The 21,085-nt window shown below is 37.3% G+C and overlaps 1 protein-coding gene across 2 annotated transcripts in view; it reads right to left on the bottom strand.

The window, feature by feature from the left end:
* PLEKHA8 (pleckstrin homology domain containing A8) overlaps positions 1 to 21,085 on the bottom strand; it is a 69,846-nt gene that overhangs the window by 46,199 nt on the left and 2,562 nt on the right. For both annotated transcript variants that reach the window (XM_087917662.1, XM_026708156.2), the window contains exons 2-6: positions 11,017 to 11,133; positions 10,139 to 10,294; positions 9,298 to 9,416; positions 7,589 to 7,747; positions 5,698 to 5,738 (exon numbers count right to left, since the gene is read on the bottom strand). In XM_087917662.1, the coding sequence (XP_087773788.1) occupies positions 5,698 to 5,738; positions 7,589 to 7,747; positions 9,298 to 9,416; positions 10,139 to 10,294; positions 11,017 to 11,133 (592 nt within the window). The remainder of the gene's footprint in view (positions 1 to 5,697; positions 5,739 to 7,588; positions 7,748 to 9,297; positions 9,417 to 10,138; positions 10,295 to 11,016; positions 11,134 to 21,085) is intronic.

The following is a 21,085-nucleotide window of genomic DNA, read 5'->3' as shown; positions in this document are numbered from 1 at the left end:
CTGATAATGGCCCCGCCTATACTAGTACCAACTTTGCTACCTTTTGTAAACAATGGGGCATTTTGCACAAATTTGGCATTCCATACAATTCTCAAGGGCAGCCATAGTAGAAAGAGCCAATCTGACCCTAAAGAATGCTCTTGACAAAGTTCAAAACTCGATAGGGAAACTCACCCCAGGGCTACCCACGCTGCAAAACAAGCTTAACTTGTGCTTATTTACACTGAATTTCCTGAATGAGTCTGGCACACCTGTTTCTTCTGCCGCCTCTCGACACTTTTGCTCTCCATCCAAGGATTATCCTAGACCTCCAGTCTACTTCCGACAGTTGCCAGATCCCACGTGGCATGGGCCAGCTGAACTTATAACCTGGGAACGAGGGTACGCGGCTGTTTCCTGCAACAACGCCACCACCTGGGTCCCCGGACGACAAGTGAGGCCTTTTCTACCCAAACCAGCCTTGCCTACATCAGCATCATGAAGCTGCCCGCTACATTCATCATTTGCCTCCTGGGTTTCCACATCGTTCCTGCCGATACGACAGCCACCCCATCCTCCTGCGATGCCTGCATCAAAACTACTCGCAGCGGAACGAAAACCCAATCCACCCTGATCTATCATACCTTGAAGCCTGAGTGCAACTCCACGATGGTCTCCCCTTGTCTGCATAACAACACTCAATATGCGCGATGTTACACTGCCGAAGGCATTCAGTGCTATGAGCCCAAGGCAGTGGGACCCATTACAGCATCCCTATATGTCTATGCATACAAAGGTAGCTCCAGTTCTGATCTTGCAGGAATGTTCTCTACCAGTCAAACAAAAAATGGGTACATAACCCATAATGTCACTCGGGGGGTACCAACACCTCAGTATGCTTTGATGCTTGCCTTGCCATCAGCAAAGGTCAAGGTCCTAACGACGCTGCAGGAGTTACCTGCAGGCTCACACAGCTGGCAGAGATCTTATCTACAGGAAAAGAAATATCTCTTTCAAAAAGTGTCCGGGACTAATGTGGGGGCCACCACTGTTTACAACTACTGGTACACCCCACCTATTGACTCTGCTCAAGTAAGAGGCCCTCAAAATATTAATATCACTGTTAAATCAAGCTCTACTTCATGTACCACTGACAAATGTAATCCCATTTGCTTCTACACTCACTCACCTGAATCTAAGGGGGTACAATATCGTTTTTTAGGTCTTGATTTTAGAGACATGTTTGGATCCTGGTTCCCAAAATTGCCTGGTTTGCAAGCTATTGTAGCGCTCATTGGTATGATTGCTGCGGGATGTGTTGTATTGCCTTGTGTATTACTCATCTTTGTACGCACTATTTCTAACAGTTTATCCCTCTTGGCTGAGAAAAAAACCACTGCGCAGGTAATGGCTCTCTGGAATCAACAAAAAACTAACACATATGAACCACTGCCATCCGAAAATGAGATAGAAGAGCCAACCTGTGACAACCCAGACAAGGACAAGATGTTTGTGATGGTTGAAGAAGTCACGAACGCCGTGGATAACATCAGCATGCACAGCACTCTTGCCTACAGGCCTGACAAAGACTGTTGTTGGGACTAAAACACTCCCTGTCTCTTAAAAAGGAAAAACAGGGGAGATGTGGGAACTATGATTCTTTGTTCTTTGTGTATGTGCTAGGACAACGGAGCCTTCTGGTAGTTGGCTGGAACACGGAGCAAGGAGCAAGGACAAATTGTTGCCATTTCTTAACCAGAACTGTAGCAAACTTAAACTCTGAAGCCTTGTATGCTTTATGCGAATGATCAGTGCATGTTGTGTGATGTAATGCATTTGTGATAGGACGTTAACAAAATTGCTACGTTAACAAAGACTGCTTCTAATAAAAGAGGGTTTCGGAGTTCTCTCTGCGCTCTTATCCCAAGACAACTTTGCAAAGTGTCTTCTTTTCATGAGAGACCACCACACTAATCTACCCCAGATACCTAAAGAGATTGAAATAATGTTAGAAAGCAATATAACGATGATGGAGTAAACTGAAGCACTCAAGAAGCAAAACAATGGAAAGGCACCAGGCCCAGATGGACTTCCAGCAGAATTTTATAAAACACTACAAGAATCATTGAACCTTCCGTTGCTAGAAGTTATGAATGAAGTTATGTTAAAGAAGAAGATACCTAAATCATGGTCAGAAGCTTATATTACACTTGTCCCAAAAGAGGAGGCCGATCCATTACAAATCAAGAACTATAGACCTATTTCCTTACTAAATGCAGATTATAAAATTTTTGCTTCAATATTGGCAGAAAGACTTAAAAAATACTTAAACAATTTTATCCATCCTGATGAAAGTGGATTTCTGCCAAAGAGACAAATTAAAGATAATATGAGAGTAATCTTGGACACTTTGGAATACTACGAGGCACATCCTGAAAAACAAATGGCTTTGATATTTCTAGATGCACAGAAGGCATTTGATAATGTGAATTGGCGATTCATGTTATTACGGCTGGAACAGATGGGCTTTGCTAAAAAAATTGTTCAAGCAATAGAAGCTATATATCATAAGCAAACAGCAAAGGTAATGATAGAGGAGAACTGACAGCATCTACTGATATAAGAAAAGGAACAAGACAAGGGTGCCCACTATCACCTCTGTTGTTTGTGTTAACCTTGGAAGTGCTAAACAGAAATATTAGAGAAGAAAAGGATATAAAAGGGATGAAAATTAAAAAGAATTTAAGTTGCAAGCATTCACAGATGATCTGGTTTTCATTTTAGAAGACCCAATAGAAACAGCATCAAAATTGATCGAAAAGATAGAGGCATATGGAAAGGTGTCTGGTTTGAAAATAAATAAAGATAAGACAAAGATCTTGACAAAGAATATGCTATCAAGACAGAAGGAAGAATTGGTGGATCTATTGAAAATTCAGGTCACGAATAAGATCAAATACTTGGAGATACATTTGACAGCAAGATGTAGTACACCAAAAGAGAATAATTATATCAAACTTAAGCAGCAGATAGCGCTACATTTGGCGAAATGAGAAAATTTACAACTGTCATTAATAGGGAGAATATCAACAATCAAGATGAATATATTACCCAGAATTTTATATTTGTTCCAAACAATTCCAGTTAGGCTTGAAAAGATTATTTTGAGGATTTAAATAAAATTGTGTTGAAATATATATGGCAAGGTAAGAAAGCAAGAATAAAGTTAAAACTTTTGCAAGATGACAGAATAAGAGGAGGATTTGGTTTGCCTAATTGAGAGTTGTATTACCAAGCTACAAATCTGATGTGGGTTAAGGAATGGATAACATTAAGAAATACTAGATTGTTGACATTAGAAGGACATGATATGTTGTTGGGGTGGCATGCTTTTCTATGGTATAAAGGAACTAAAACACAGGTGTATTTTAGAAGACATTATATATGGGAGTCTCTGTGGTTAAACTGGGAGAAGACTAAAAGACAATGTTATTTGAAAATTCCAGTCTGGCTATCGACTATTGAAGCATTTTCTTATCCTATAATATACAAAAAGGAACAAACAGTTAGATATGGTGAAATATTGAATGAAAAGGGTGAACTTAAATCTATGCAAAAATTAGAGGAACAAGGTATAAAGATGAATTGGTTTTCATATACGCAAATACATTCAAGGTATGATAAAGATTCTAAAACAGAAGGTTTTTATGATAAACTGACTGATTTAGATAAGATTTTGACAGGTACTTATGAAAAGGTGATTTAAAAATTGTATGGATATTTATTAGAAATTAAATTAGAAGAACAAGTTAAAGAAACAATGATTGCTTGGGGGAAGAATTTTGGATATGGGATTGATCTAGAGAAATGGCAAAAATTGTGGTCCCAAAATTATAAAATGACAATGTCAACAGCATATAAAGAAAATTTGTATAAGATGTTTTACAGGTGGCATTTCCCCCCGACAAGAATAGCAAGAATGTTCAAGAACAAATCTGAAAAATGTTGGAAATGTCATCAGATACCTGGCTCATATTACCATATGTGGTGGGCTTGTGTGGATGCTAAAAAATATTGGACTAAAATCCACACGTGGTTGGAAAAAATGACAAAAAAAGCATATAGACTTGAAACCAGAGATATTTTTATTGGGAATTTTACCTGAAATATATAGCAAAGAATTGAAATACCTGATTATAAATGTATTAACAGCGGCTAGGACTGTATTTGCCAAAAACTGGAAAAATGAGAAAATACCATTACAGGAGGAAATCATTAAGAAAATATTGGAATGTGCTGAAATGAGTAGATTGACATTTGAAATTAGAGAACAAGAAGATAAACAATTTTATAAAATTTGGGACCTTTTCTATCAATGGTTAGATAATAAAATATAATAATAGAATACTTAGAATTTTAGAAAATAATGAATATATAAAGATGTATTTCTTCTTTAGTTATTATAGCTATAAAATGTTTCTAGGATAGATTTGGGGATGATTATATGAATTGTTATAAAATAAACTAAGTAAACTATAGTTATCTCGCGAAGTATTAATGAACAAAATTATAGTCAAATGACTGATTAATAGTGATACTAGGGTATTCAATTTCTGATTGATAATATGAGTTATGCAATGTAATTGCAATTGAGACTATGAAATGGATGCACAAAAAATTTGTAAACCAACCGAAACACTGTTTGTACATTTATGAAAGAAAGTTGGATGTTTTTATGTTTTGTTTGTTTTTGTTTGTCTTTAAAAACCAATAAAAACTTGTTTAAAAAAAAAGAAAATATTGGAATGTGCTGAAATGAGTAGATTGACATTTGAAATCAGAGAACAAGATGATAAACAATTTTATAAAATTTGGGATCTATTCTATCAATGGTTAGACAATAAAACATGGTAATGAAATATGTAGATTCTTAGAAAATAATAAATATATAAAGATGTATTTTTTCTTATTATATCTATAAAATGATTGTAGGATAGATTTGAGATGATAATATGAATTGTCGTAAAACAAATTAAGTAAAATATGGATTATTTCGTAAAACATGAATGAATAAAAGTATAGTCAAATGATTAACAATGATATTAATGTATTTAATATTTGATTGAAAATATGAGTATACAATGTAATTGAAGACTACGAAATGGAAGCACAAAACAATTTGTAAACCAACCGACACACTGTATGTATATATATATGGAAAATGGCTTGATGTTTTTATGTTTTGTTTGTCTATGTTTGTCTTAAAAACCAATATATATATATATATATATATATATATTTAAAAAGAAGCAGATGGTTCTATGGTGTTATATGGATTTTGCAGTTTGTTGATATGCACTTATTTATTTATAAAAAAGGTATCCATTTAAAATTATCTAATGGCAGTGACTTAAGAATATACAGAAATGTAAGACAAATTATTTGGATGGACTTTAAATACAGAAATTTTGTATGGACAGAGTTCAAAAGGAATAGAGATCTCTGATCATTAAAAAAAAAGAAAGGAAGTTGCAAGATACTTGTGGCTTTCTAGATGTTGTCTGGCACCTTGAGAACTTTTAGTAAAATCACCTCATTAAAGCACCATTATTTGCAATAGCTTCTCCCTGTTATTGCTAACACTAATAGAGGGCTGGGATCACTACATAAATATTAGACATTGAGAAAATCTTCAACTGAATGAAGAAAAAATAGTACCTTTCTGTTACACTGCGGCTAAGTATGGCAGGAAGTTTCAGCTGCAAGGAAAAAAAATGATTGCTATGAGTTCAAGCACTGGCAACATTCTTCTGGGTTCAATACTCTACCTTAAGTTCATCAAAATATTAATATAAAATTGAAAAATTAAAACATTATATATGAATACATATATAATGTATGAATGAGTACACCAATTCATTTAGTCTAATGAGTAAACGGGAAATAACTCAGCTAAGCAAACCTAAAATTCATGCTAATACCACACTACACATAAATAGCAATCTTCAGCTATGACAAATAAAGAAGAAAAGAAAAAAGGGATCTCATATAAAATATTAGTCCGGGAATATCAACATTTAACAATCCAGGTTGATCTTACAACAAAACACTTTTGTTGAGAGTACAGACAAGTTTATTTGTATCATTTTTATCTCAATTATTTTGTTTTTCAGTTTGAAATATTAATACTGTTTCCTATGTTTGGCTTATATTTTTAGCATCTGAAAATGATATGACATTCATTTTAGAAGTATAATCAATTTAATTTCAGCGTTAAAGGCTGAAAGATCTATGAAAAAATGTTCAAACTATTTGAGATCCAAATTTGGCAGCTGACTCTGAGGTCTGTCACCACCTTTTCCCAGCCACCTTTCGCCATGCCGGTTGGGCAGGTGGAAGTCATCATATCTTAGTATAGCAGACTAGCATATTGGTAAAATAAAAGCAAAAATCACATGATATATTGCAGAAGGAAACAAATCCTGTACTGCACATTTCATCCCAGTTACAGGTTGTCCTTGACTTACGACCACAATTAAGCCCAAAATTTGTTGCTGAGAAATTTGTTAAGTGAGTTTTGCCCCATTTTATGACCTTTTTTGCCACGTTTGTTAAGTGAATCAGTACGGTGGTTAAATTAGTAACACTACTGTTTAGTGAACCTGGCTTTCCCATTGACTTTGCTTGTCAGAAGTTCACAAAAGGTGATCACATGTCCCTGGGACACTGCAACTGTAACAAATATGAACCAGTTGTCAAACATCTGAATGCAAATCACATGACCATGGGGATGCTGCAATGATTATAATCGTAAAAAATTGTCATGTCACTTTTTTCAGTGCCATGGTAACTTCAAACGGTCATTAAATGAATTGTTATAAGTTGTGGACTACCTATATACAATCCATGAACAACAATGAGCAAGAAACACATTTAAAACTTCTGAAATATTGCAGACCACACCCAAAGCAGTACTTGACAAACCTGCTTGGTAATTGGTTTTTTTAACTGTGATATGAAATGCAGACCTTTAAATAAACTAATGAACAAACCATATTTGTAACATGTTAAAAATTCATTGTCTGTTAATAAATTTCTCACTCATATTTGATTTTTTTCTACAAAAAAGTAGACATTTTACAGGCTTTCTTGACAAAAAGATAATCAGTTCATAAGCTGTTTTGTTCTTTTCCAGAGTAACTTTCACATCTCAAGCCAAAAAACTGCCTGTTCAATTATATATGCACTTGGAATTGCTCATTCTACGAATATCTAATGAATGGTTATTATAATAAAAAGTCACCCTTTTGGCAGGTAAGACCTACCGTGCTTGTTTTCTATGATTATTTTGTTTGACAGAAAGCTACTGTCTTAGAACATATTAGTAGATAATGGTGCAAAATTAAAAATTTGGAGGAAGTTATCTGTGTTTTGGAAGAAATCTCCAATGACCTGCTCAGCATTTTGCTTTGATTCTGACTGCAAATTGGCAAAAAGTATTGCCTTATTGTTCAGTTATGCTGAGCAATGTCACTAATTTGTGCCATATGCAAACATAAGTTGCCAGTTCATAAAGTATTTTGTAGTATCTGAGATTGCATAAACTTACCTTGTTTAATTTGCGAATAACTGAATATGAAGTTTCTCCTGGAGTATGTTGAAGCAATTCAGAAGAAAAGGCAGCATTTGCAATCTGCATACATTCTTCAAGAGTCTTCAGGAATGTGGCACAACTGGAGTTCAATAGTGTTCCCATATTAATTCCATGCTGCAAAATTCAAAATTTTCAAGGATTACATCATTATCCCAATAGCAAATGTTCAATATCAGGTTTCATTTTTTCCAGCTCAGATGACATATCTGCATTAAATATTTATTTATATAGCACATTAATTAACTGTTCTTCATTGGTAAATTCCAGAATAGTTTGCACTTAAATAGAGGTACAGCAATGGAAGCTGCATTTTTTTAAAAGCTAGAGTAGATTTTTTTTAGTGTTAGTTTCTAACAACTGGGAACGTATATGCTATCTAGAAATAACTGTTCAACTGAAATAAGTTTAACTGATCTGAAAGATATGAAATTTCAAAATAGAGCAATAATAAAATCCATTATTGATTTTAATTTTAAAGGTGCCTGAGGAAAAAAGTTTTCTCTTCCAGACAACAATTAATGCCAAGCAGATATTCTTAGGGAATATATTCCATATTGGAACTTGTCATAGCCAAGAAGTTATTTTTTTCAACATATATCTCTCATGAGGGTTTATAAAGAGGAAGATCTTAAACATTTTCATGTTCCACCAAAAGGATTCTAACTCTCATATTTGCCAGCTTTCCTGACACAAAAGTACCCTAAACTTAGCACTAAAGGTTCATTAAAAGCAAGAATGATTCATATTGCATTGCTGACTGCTAAAACACTTTTTTTTTTTTACCAAGACCTTATTATCCAGGTAGAAGTGAGGCTTCCTGGAAAACTCAGAAGATTCTGTATCTTTAAAAATACAGCCAGTCTGAGTTGTCAGCATGTCTTTTGCCTATTTGCCTTTCCATTTAAAAGGGAGTGATAAGGCAAGACAACTCATATCAAAATTATGTGTAATGATATCTTGCATGAATTATGTGAATAAGAGGAATACACATAGCTTCTCCCTTCCAAGAGTATTTTCTCTGTAGCATTATTTCTAATCAAACACGAGATGAGATTTCTTAGTGTCCTTGTTACTTCTTTGCAATGTAACAAAAGGAGCAATTTTCGATACACTTTAGAGCAGAGGTGTCAAACCTACGGCATCACATGATGTATCATGACTTTTTCCCCCTTCGCTAAACTGGGCTTTGGAGTGGCCAACGCGTGATGCATCTGGCCCACGAGTTTGACAGCCCTGTTTTAGAGATATGTATCAAGCACTTACCAAATACCAAATTGTTTAAAATATACCCAGGTTTAAATTTCTTATTACTTCCATATTACGTGCATGTGAAAATCAACTAATTCACCTGTAGACAGAGTTCATGGTGATCTGAACACTGTGACTCAGAAGAGCCAGATCAAATCTGCTTTCGGAAGGCCTGAATTCTATTTCAAAGCCAAATATTGATTGCTGTATGGAAGCCACAATGAAATTTCTATCAAATAACTTAGTAAGAGCAGAAGAAAGGCCTGATTCTAGAGCAAAGATTACAATGACATAATCAGAATAAAACAATTCTTCTTGCAAACTGCCTCTATAAGATACTTGTCACTGAAGTCCTTTACAAACATCTCAATTCTAATACTTCTGACAAAAGGGAGTTCTTTTTTGAGACATATTACCTGAACGTGTGAAGTTGTAGTAATTGCTTTAATTTTTTCCACTTGCTGAACCAGGAGGTCACAATATAATCTAAGTTCTGCCATTTTTGTTTTCAACATTTCAGTATTTTCTGTAAATTCTAAATTAAATTAGAAAAATCAGTCTTGTTAACATTTTATTTAATCAAAGGCATCTCCAATGGCTTCTCAACAAATAAACATTATTCCAAAGAATATTGTATTTAGAAAAGTGACCATATAATTATTCCTTAAATTCTGGAAGGCAGCATAAAAGAAAACCATGAAATGAAAATTTGATATAAACTAATGCAGTATATTAATTTTTGACACTAAAATAATATGCAAAGTTTCAAATTAGAAAACGTTGTCTTTAAGAATATACTGTATAATATATTCTTGTATAACAAAACAAGGATAGCTTTTTAGATCTTGTTTTAATGATAGATTTTAATAGGTTATAACTTTTCACTTGGTGGAAATTAGAAGTAATACTTGAGTAAATGCAATTTTTTATTAAAACACCTTTTTCTTACATTATACATTACAATAATACTTTTAATTAGCTGATAGGACTTATAAAAGAAGGAATTCATTGTTGTACAGTTGTTAGATTGTCAAGTGTTCAGGAGACATCCATACTTAAATCCCTATTCATCATAAAGATTCCCAGGAATAGAAAATCAGAGAGACAATTTTGAAAGAAATAAAACAAAGCCTGTTCAAGAAAGCTTTTGTGCAGCAAGTAATTCAAAGACTGGAAATGTACATAAATAGAAAATGTTCCCTTGAGGGAAGCTGAGAAATACTACATTAAGTTGATCCCTATATGAGAATCGCTTGCCTTTTTCTTTTAATGTCCGAATATCTGTCAAACAAGCCTTGGCAGTTCCCAGGGCAACCAACCATTTTTGTCTTTCAGCTGTATCTTTAGCTTTGAGATAAAAACACTGTTCTCCAGGAATCATCAAATCCATGCGTGTATTATCTGTAGAATGAACTAATATCAACAGAGTTAGGTGGGAGATGAGACTCTCAATCAACATTTTCTACAGTCTAACATGTAGATTGACTAACTTGATCCAGACACAATCGGTCTGATTATATGCAGCCTTTTTCTTCCTTTCTTCTTTTTTTAAAAAAAAAGAAAAAAGAAAACTCCTGGAATTACTAATCGCAGTTCTTTTTTACAACCAAATTTATGGATGGGAAAAACAGAAAAAAAATCCGAATCATAGATCCGAATCACAATGCACCAGGAATGAATAAGTGAGGTGTTGCACACTATCTTAAGACTTGTGAAACATATTTTGCATTAATAAATCAAAATATGCATATCATATTAATGATTTCCACCTTGTCACAAAAATTCTTGTTTACCTGATATTACAGTTTTCTTTTAATTTAATTTCTTCAGTGAAGTTAATTTTGGGTTTCATCTCAGTTTAAAAACTAAGTTAATCAATTACTGTCCCTGTTGGTTAACTGATATTAATGTAAAGGTCTTCTTTTTCAGATATAACAGGAAATAAAACAAATATTATGATTTTTAATGCCAAAGAGGAAGAGAAAAAGACCCAGAACATATTTGGAAAAGCATGAGTCTATGGCACTTAATCACAGATTCCTATACTTGGCTTGTGAAGCTACAGATGAGTTTCTAAACAAAGTCATTGAATATAATAAGCAAGAAGATATACTTTGTGGATCTTGTCTCTTTACCTTGAATTTCACAAACTGCCATCTGAATGCTCCCCTTACAGCCTTTCCAAGCATCTTCCCGTGAGTCATAATAGGATAACACACCTCCTGCAAGAAGGAACCATCGAGGTTGCCAGCCTGGAAAGAAATAAAGCAGTGTTTTAAAATCATAACTGGAAAAATGTATATTTTATTGCAGGTCAAAGAATAATCCCAAACTTGCTCCATAGTTAATGAGTTTGCCCTAGCAAATACTGTACGTTCTACATAATGTATACATCAAATCAGCAGTTAACTTCATTTAAGCAAGCTGACTAAGGAATTCTAGGAGTTGAAGTCCTCGCATCTTGAAGTTGCCAAAATTGAAAAACAGTGATTTAGAAGCAGTTGGTTCAAAGGCCATTTTGCTCAAAAGACTACAAAGCAATTAATAGAACAATATTGTTTTTATGTTCTTGCAGCTTAGGTATCCAATCTATAGGCTAAGAAAGATTGCAATTTTTCAAGATTTTTGTGAATCAACCAGTCCCTTTCTTAGCTGTCATTAATTTTTATTTAAAATATAAAATTAAATGAAATGGTTTGTAGGTTAGAAAAGATTAACATGAAAGGGGAATCTGTGTACTTAACTACTGAAGGGAACTTTACTCTTCTTAAAATTCCATACCAAATTAGCTTTTATCCTACTTTTATGTTAATTATGATATACTCTATGACACCCACAGGTAAATGCATCTCCTTTATAACAACTCCTGCCAAGTCCATTCTACACATGGATTTGCATACCATCAGATCTGCAAAGCTATTATACAAGAATCATCTGTGAGAAACAGATACCTTGTACGTATCTGCTCAAAAATTCAGTTTGCACTGGTTTCATTGAAGCTGTCTTTCAAATTAATCAGTATTAGTCAGTAAAGGGAATTCTAAGAATTGAAATCCTGCTCAACTAGATAGCTCGGAATTAAATAAACCCAGAGTCTAGCAATCTAACTTACTCTTGCTTGGAGCAATGTACCAATATACATCCATTAAAACCATAGATACATGCAGTATTCCTACACCCCCCACACACTCCCAGATTAATGACTTGATGTTCCATCTAATATTAAAAACATAAACTGTGTTCTATTACTCAATGGAAGTAGATAGATATCGTGAACTTCTGATGGAGGGTTGAGTGGGAAGAGAAAGAATTTACTTACTCAAGAAAAGTTGTTTACTGGGAATGTTATGAATGTGAGAGCAAAAAAGAAAAAGAGGAATCATAGAAGAGGAATCATAAGAAATAATTAGAAAACAAAATGAGATAATACTAGAGCCTAGACAGAAATAATTAACCAATATTGTAATTTCTCTTCTTTGTATTAAGGCAGCTGATATTTAACCTATATGCAAAAAAGCAACTTTAGATCTCAAGAGAGCAGAAATTATCATGTAAATAATGCATGGAATTCAGTAGATATAATATAATGTAATCATTGGGTTGCTGATTATCATAAATAATGCTGTTATGATTATATGCTAATTATGCTAATGTGATCACAAATCGTGCTCTAATTCCAACACAAGAACTGTTCTTTCTACATGAACTGCATTTATAGTTTAGGTGGCATGTTTATGTGTGAGACCATCTGGGTGATCATTCTGTGATGCTATTATCATATCTTGCACCATGGCATAAAGACAGAAGGAAGAAGAAATGAAGCATTCTTCGTATTTCAGCTATGGGGTCTTGAATAAAACAAAATCACAAGTTTAAGTGTTACAAATGTTAATGTAACAGAAAGCATAATTTATAAATGCAAGCATACAAAGAGAGTAATTAAAACTTACCAGCGACTTTTTAAATCATTTAATTTTAATATAAAATATAAAATATTTAATATTAATTTTGTATATAAAATATAACATTTTAATGGCAAAGAATGAAGTTTATTCATTTTTAAAAAACCCCTGAATTATGTTATTTTTGCTAGAAAATTCTACGAAGTATATTTTTAGAGAAAACTTTTCTAGATTTTTCCAAGGTAACTGAAATTTAATAAAAACTTAATTAAGACTTATTCCATATGAAAGAGATTTTCTCCATTATGATCCATCCCTAGCTTGGTCTTTGTTGTGTAGCCGGCGGACACACGAGGCAGACACGGGACTGAAGGCTAACATTGCTTTATTCGTAGCATAACGGGTTGCCGCGGCTGCCCAGGCTGGGTTGGCAGCCCAGCTGGCGACAACAGCTGATGCCGTTTGACAGCTCCTTTTATAGCAGCTGTCAAACGGCATCAACCAATGGGAGTGATTGGCGCTCCCGCCAGAAATGCGGACCAGACTGGGGACTGTAGTTAGTAAGGGACACAACACCCCTTCCCCCTGGCTAGGGACATGGGCAGACCTGCAAATAGGCCCCAGTCCCAGGGGATCCCCAGCTGGGGTAGAGTCCTTTCCCGGGATCATCCGGGCAGCTGCAGGGTGCAAAAGTCCGATCAGCAGGAACTTGCGGTGGTCCAGGTAGGTTTTCCCGTTTGGTTCACTTCGGGTATTTTGTACGGCTGGAGTAGTAGACCGGGCCGTTTGGTCGGGAGCCCATGCGTTTTGTCGGTAGACCGGCTCTAGGCGTTGGCTGAGTAGACAGGGCCCTTTTGCGTTTGTCGGATAGGCTGAATCTGCTTTGTTTGCTGGGTAGATCGGCTCCTCGAGGTTTGACAGGTAGACCGGGCCCTTTTGCTGGGGATCGTTGTCGACGGCTGCTGGGTAGACCAGCCTCTTGGGGTTTGACAGGTAGACCGGGCCGCTTGGCTGGGTAGGCTGGCTCGTCTTGGTGTTCAGCATATGGATCAGCTCTCAGGGTAGACCAGCTTGTCTCGGCCTTCGGCGGATAGATCGGCTCTCGGGGGTAGACCGGCTCGTCTCGGCCTTCGGCGGATAGATCGGCTCTCGGGGGTAGACCGGCTCGTCCTCGGCCTTCGGCGGATAGATCGGCTCTTGGGGGTAGACCGGCTCGTCTCGGCCTTCGGCAGATAGATCAGCTCTCGGGGGTAGACCGGCTCGTCTCGGCCTTCGGCAGATAGATTGGTTCTCGGGGGTAGACCGGCTCGTCTCGGCGGCTTTTGGAATAGCGGCAGTACTGCCTGTGGGCGGCGTTCGTCTCCTCAGCGAGGAGGCTTTGAACTTCGCGCTCTCGGTAGCGCCAGTGGCAGTGCCTGGCGGGGGCGTTTTCTCCTCAGCAATGGAGGCTTTGAGCTTCGTGCTCTCGGTAGCGCCAGCGGCAGTGCCTGGCGGGCGGCGTTTTTTTCCTCCTCAGCGAGGGAGGTTTTTTCAAAAACTTCGTGCACACAGAGGTCGTCTGTGGCTCGTGACTTTCAGCTCTCAGCGGCTTCGGCTCTTTTTAATAGTGACTTGCTCGGCTGTTTCAGTCCGGTTGCCTCTCATTTGTGCATCCCACCTTCGTCGCCAGTGTTGTGTAGCCGGTGGACACACGAGGCAGACACGGGACTGAAGGCTAACATTGCTTTATTCGTAGCATAACGGGTTGCCGCAGCTGCCCAGGCTGGGTTGGCAGCCCAGCTGGCGACAACAGCTGATGCCGTTTGACAGCTCCTTTTATAGCAGCTGTCAAGCGGCATCAACCAATGGGAGTGATTGGCGCTCCCGCCAGAAATGCGGACAGACTGGGGACTGTAGTTAGTCAGGGACACAACAGTCTTTGTCTTCCAATGGTGTGCTCATTTCCATTGTAATTGAATCTATCCACTTTTTGCTTGTTGTTCTATTCTTCTCTTTCCTTCCATCCCTCATCATTAGAGCCTTCTTCAGAGAGCTAGGACTTCACATAACATATTCAAATTGAATAATTTGAGCTTGGTCATTTGTGCTGGGATTCTGGATTGATTTGTTTGATGATCCATTTGTTTGTTTACTTGGCTTAAACATAGTGTTCTCAAGAGCCCTCTCCAGCATTAAATTTCAAAAGCCTTATTCCTCTTCTTCAAAGTCCAAATTTCACTTCCATAGAGTGTCGCTGGGAACACTATGGCTCCTGAGTCTTTCTGATCTTTGTAGGTATCATGGCATTTGAATATCTTTTCCAAGGCCTTCATGGTTGTTCTATCACATGCTAGTCCACAGTGCATATCTGGACTGCTGGTTCCTTTACTATTGATGGATATCCTAATAAGCAGAAGCTAGACACTACTTCAATATCCTATCAATTAGAAATACAAACACACATACACACACACTTGACATGAAAAAGACCATTCAGACCATTTTATGAACAATCTTAAGACAATAAATCAAAACATGAGAAAAAATGTTCCATCAAGTGCTAATGTTGCAGGATCGAACAGCTTTATAACAAGCAATCATAAAAGAAGAGAACTAGCATAATAAGAATGCAGTTTATATTCTGAATACAAAAGAAAATAATCTCAACTATACTATTTCTAATGAATGCATGTCTAATATACATACACATATACATACACAAACATACAAGCACACACAGGGGTGGGATTCTACCAGTTCGCACCTATTCTCTAGAACCAGTTGTTAACATTCTAAGCAGTTTGGAGAACCGGTTGTTAGAAGAAATTGCTGGCCTCATCTTGTAAGAAAGGCAGGAAGGAAACATTCTGGTGTTGCTTACAGAAACTGCCTCTCCCTTAACCCTTATTACATTCTTGGCAGGACTAGACTTCCTGTCTCAGGAACTTCCCTGGAGTTTTTTTCCTCTCCTTTGCTGATACTTTGCTTGTGTGGAGTGACCATTCAAAGTTACAATGGCACTGAAAAAGTGACTTATGACCATTTTTCACACTTACGACTGTTGCAGCATCCCTACAGTCATGAGAGGCCAGGTGAGGAGATGCGTGCCTCAATGTGAGTGATATTTAGTTGGCCACGCCCAGCCAATAACATGACCACCAAGCCATGCATAGCAACTAAGCAACACAGACTCGGTTGTTAAAAATTTTGAATCCCATCACTGGAAGCACACATAGTAGAGGCATCCACAAGATTCAGTACTTCAATAAAAAATATTGAAAGCAGTCATGACCAGTGTCAGTGTCACTCTTTCCTCCATGCATACAATGTGAAGACACATGTAGAAAAGGAATTTATGTTATGTAAGTTGATTTTGGCATTTGGCTCCTTTAACCTGCCTTGGAAATGGTTCTGTTCTTATCTCTCTTGGAGAAAAGAACCTTACAATCATATAATTGCTACTAAAGCTATTTAAATTTATTTAAACTGTTGTTCCTCAAAATATTACTAAATTATAACCCTTAACTGTCATTCCCATAAGCTAGGATGGCCAAGGCTTATGGTCACTATAGTTCATCAATAATTGGGGATTATAGGTTTTAGAATAAATAATGCATATACATTTTTAGAAATCTCTTGCAGAAATAATAACTTAAATGTTTAAGTTCTGTTTCTAATTTAGAACCATTTTAAAGGATAGCTAGTGAACTGTAATGAACTTAATGAAAAATCAAGCACAGAAAAGAAAAACGATCAAATATGAAACCATGATTCAGATGTAAATCTTATCTCTATTTCAAACTTCAACTATTGAATTGGTTTGGATCTTTGTTAGATAGCTTGATAACTATGTTCTTAAGTATTTATGTTGACTTACTGAAAAGTTAAGTTTATACATATACAGTACATATACACATACACACACACAGGTCTTGGTGTGTTTGGGTCTTTTCCTGTGTAAGATTGAGAGTATCTTGGCAACGTTTTGACAAGGTCCCACTCACCATCTTCAGGCTGGTGCTTTCGGCTTCTTGCTTATGCGAGCAAAGTGTGATCAGAGCTGCCATCTCCCTATATATACTGGTGGGGAGGTTGGCTGTGTTGTCATTTCTTGATTGGTTGATGGAGTTGATGTTTGCAGATTGGCTGGCTTTTTCGTAAGAACATGTGTGGCTGAGGTAATGGCTGTGTGTCTATCCGCCTCCTGTGTTGTTACGACCTGGATCATGGGCTGTGCGATGACCTTCTGAGTTCTATTGTTTTGACATCCTGGGTCTTGTGCTGTAATCTGGGTCATTGGCTGTGTTGCAACATCCTGAGGTTTTGTGGTATAACCTCCTGAGTTCCGTGATGTGATATCCTGAGCGGATGGCTATGATGTGACATTCTGGGTTTTGGTTAGGCTCTGAGTTTGAGGTCTGGCTATGTGTGTTCATGGCATGTGTCAGTTTGCTTAGTTTGGGGATCAGGGTGTGTGGCAGCTGGTGAAGCAGCCATGGTCTGGTTTTTGGACGTTGTTTGCTTTTCGTCTATGGGATGGGTTTGGGTTTGAGTCTGGTGAGGGAGATTGCTGGTGGCATCGTGTGTTGTTTTGAGTCCATGTTGGTTTTCGTGGCTGGGACACGTTTGTTGATAAGGACTAGTTTCCAGATGTCTGGTAGGTGGGAGGTATCGTCCCGTTTATTCATGTTATGGGGGTGTTTCTCTATTTCGATGGCTTCCCTGATTATTCTCTTGTTGAAGTGTTCAGTATTGGAGATTAATTTGGTTCCCTCAAAATTTCATGTCCTGTGGCTTTAAGGTGCTGGAAAAGGGAAGAAGTATTTTCTTCTTTTCTGACTGCATTCTTGTGTTCTGCGATGCGTGCATTTATTCTCCTGTTAGTTTGTCCAATGTATGTGACTGGGCAATTGCTGCATGATATTTCATAAACTCCTTGGTTTTCTAGCTGGATCTTGCCCTTGGGGTTTCTTAGGATATTGGCTATTTTTTGGTCAGTGCTGAAGACTGTCCTGATATTGTGTCTGTGGAGAATTTTGCTGATTTTTATCTGTGTGCCTTTGATGTAGGGGAGGAGGGTGATATCGTTGTCCTGTTCTGTGTCTTGGTTTTTGGTTTTGGTCTCCCTTAGGATTTCCGTTGGAAATTAATAAGTTAGTGAGGATGTGTAATTCTGTTCTCAGGTGGTCTTTGTCAGCTAGGCGTTTGGTTCTGGAGATGAGGGTCTTGGCTATGGAGTTGATCTGTGCAGGGTAGTGATGGGATTGTGTGTTTAAGTAGCAGTTGGTATGTGTTTTCTTCCAGTGGATGGTGTGTCCTAGGGAGCCATTGGTTTTTTTGTATCAGCTTTGTTCGGGTATTTTCCCACGTCATTATAGTTGTGCTTTTAAAGTTGTAGCAACGTCTGACGAACACAATACAGAAGCCTGATGATGGCAGATGAGATTCTGCCGAAACGTTGCTATATATTTTAAGTTTATATAAACTTAAAATATATAACAACTTTAAAAAAAACATATTTCTCACCCTAACTTTATTCATTTAATGAACTTCTCATGTTACCTTGGGTTTATTTTTAAACCACTCCTGATTCTTCTTTTATAACTCAGGAGGAAAAAAAATGGACACTCCTTTTTTATACTGTATGAAGATATCACACTTTCCTTATTCATCCTCGTTGTACTTTAGACTGTACTTATAATATAAATAAATCTTTTTAAAGCAAAATGTATTTGTTCAAGATTGTAAGATCATTCTGTTACAAAAATAGGCAGTGTACCCTGCCTCGCCCACAAACCAAGCTAGAATGATCACACTGTGAAAAGCTGAGTGCAGTCAAAGTATGTATCTTGGACTAAAAAAAAATCTAGCCAAATAAAACAAAGAGGCTTCCATTGTGCAAAAAGCTAGTTGGAAATTCCTTTCAGTGAAAACCTGAAGGGTAGCAGAAGATATAAAAATTTCACAAAGTTCTGAAAATAATACAGGTAGTCCTTGAGTTACGAATGTAATGGATCTCGTCTATTCCATTTGTAACATGAAGGTTCATAGGAGTGAATCACGTAACTTGACTGCGATCACTCTCTGCTTTTACCCACACATTCGCTAATTGAATGTGCAGCTTGTTAAATGCACATGAGGTATCTTGGGATGGGGAAGGCCATGGGAAGGGGCTAGTGATGGAACAGGCCACCTACTTCAGAACACCCAAGGACTCCCCCAACCCACAGATATCTCATTCTTCTCCCCACAATTGCTTCTATCCCACCCTACCGTGCCAGGTGACTTACCTTATGAAGATCTGTCTCCTATCCAACCTATTTCTTTGCCTGCTTCTTCCTTTCTCATCAGCGAAGGGCCTGATGAGGTCTCAGGTGATGAAAAAGGGGGCTGGAGGCTGGGGCCTCCTTTCTCGATTGAGATCCACTTGGTCAGACCTCTGGTGACAAAAAAGGAAGCCTGGAGGGCTGTGCATGGCCTTCTGGGCCTAACTTTCTCACTGGCAATCTGTTTAATGAGGCCTCTGGAGACAAAAAAGGAGTGCTGAGTGCAGTTTTCCAGGCCTCCTTTCTCACCGGCAATCTGCTTGATGAGGCCTTCGGCAATGAAAAAAGGCTTCCTGTCATTGCTCCTTTCTCAATGGCAAATTGCATCCCTTTAGGCTTCGACAGCCCTTTTCAAAAAGCCTTTGATGGTAGGAACAGAGCTTCTGAGGGATGTGCCTGCTCCTCCCAAGCTCTGATGGTGCCAGCAAAAGCTTTTTGAGAAGGGCAATCTTCCTGCCGACTTTGGCAAGGAAATGGCAAATGGAGGGAACACTTGGAGGACCAAAACCTTCCCTCCATTCACAGAGAATAGAGTCTGAGATCACATGAGATCAGTAGCACAAGATCTTGTGCTACTGATCTCACAGTATGTTAGACCTCTGTTCTCCAACAGCATGTTAGAATTTCTGTTCTTGATGGTAATGTGTCAAAATCCCAAAGCAACGAAGGAAGGAAAGAAAGTGTGACAGAGAGATCTTCACAAAGTAAGGGAGTATCCACAGGCAAAGTGCCTGTGAAGATCTGAAAGGAGAGTGGGAATAGGTGGGGCAAATGTTGCAGAGCCTCTACAGTCATTCATAAGAGTGAACTACTGCTGTGCTACTGCAAAATTCATAATTTTGGGACTCGTTCGTAAACGCTACGGGGCGCTTATCCTGCAACTTCAAACATTCGCTAAGGGAACGCTCGTAATCCAGGGATTACCTGTAAAAGAGGACTGCTCAACAGTAGACCTACCCTCCAGGGATGGTACTGGGAAAGTTAAAATTGGGAAAGAACCGAAATTAGTAAAAGATGCTAAGAACAAAGGAACAATATACTACCTGCTCATAAAGAAAGTCAAAATGCTAACTAGTAGCAAAGAAAAGTCAAAATTTCTTAATTTATAGGTTGGCTCAAACATCTCCCAATAAGACACTATTTTTTCCCTGAACCAATTGTACAAATCTGGATTAAGGGGTAGGGCTAAAACTTTAAGGTGATGTTCAAGGAATATCTATCATCTTTGTTTTTTAAACTTTATTTCTATCTCAAAGTGGCAAACTTTTTCCTATTTAGAGCGACTGGCCCAAAGTTACCTGGCTGGCCCAAAGTTCTTAAGTTGGGACTTGAGCTCAAGGTCTTTAAATGAATTTAAAACTCTAAGGCCCATTGCTCATAAACCACTGAAGGATGGGGAGGAAATTACATGTATTAATCCTAAGAAACTAAAGAACTGGTGAAAAGACAAATATTTGGAAGAAGGCAAGTGTTTCTATCTTCAAAAAAACTAAAAAAAAAACCTTGGGTACTAAAAATAGTCTCAGCAAGAAGATTCTAAAGAAAATGGCCAATTTATGAACACTCTGAAAGCTCTATCATAGATAATATGGAAAAATCAATCATATCAGGCAAATTATCTCATTTTTGATTAGGCAACTTCCTTAGTAGATTGCATGGATACTGTAAATACAACATAGTTAGCTTTCCTGACAACACCAGATCGGCTGTGATTGTGTAAACAGATCAAGCCTTATATGTGTCACTGTTTACTTACAGTGCATTCAGGAAGTATTCAGACCCCTTCACTTTTATCAATTTTGTTATACCGCAAAAAAGATTCTATAGTTGTTGAAATTTATTTTTTCTCATTAATCCATATTCTGTACCCCATAACGACAAACTGAAAACAGAATTTTAGAAATGTCTGTAAATTTATTAAAAAGAAAAAAACTGAAATAGCACATTGGCATGAGTATTCAGACTCTTTGCAACAACCTTGAAATTACTGTCATGTT

The sequence above is a fragment of the Pseudonaja textilis genome, chromosome Z, assembly GCF_049901715.1.
Source record: "Pseudonaja textilis isolate UNSWEBS1 chromosome Z, rPseTex1.2, whole genome shotgun sequence".
NCBI lineage: Eukaryota > Metazoa > Chordata > Lepidosauria > Squamata > Elapidae > Pseudonaja > Pseudonaja textilis.
This window is presented reverse-complemented; position numbering and strand designations above follow the sequence as displayed.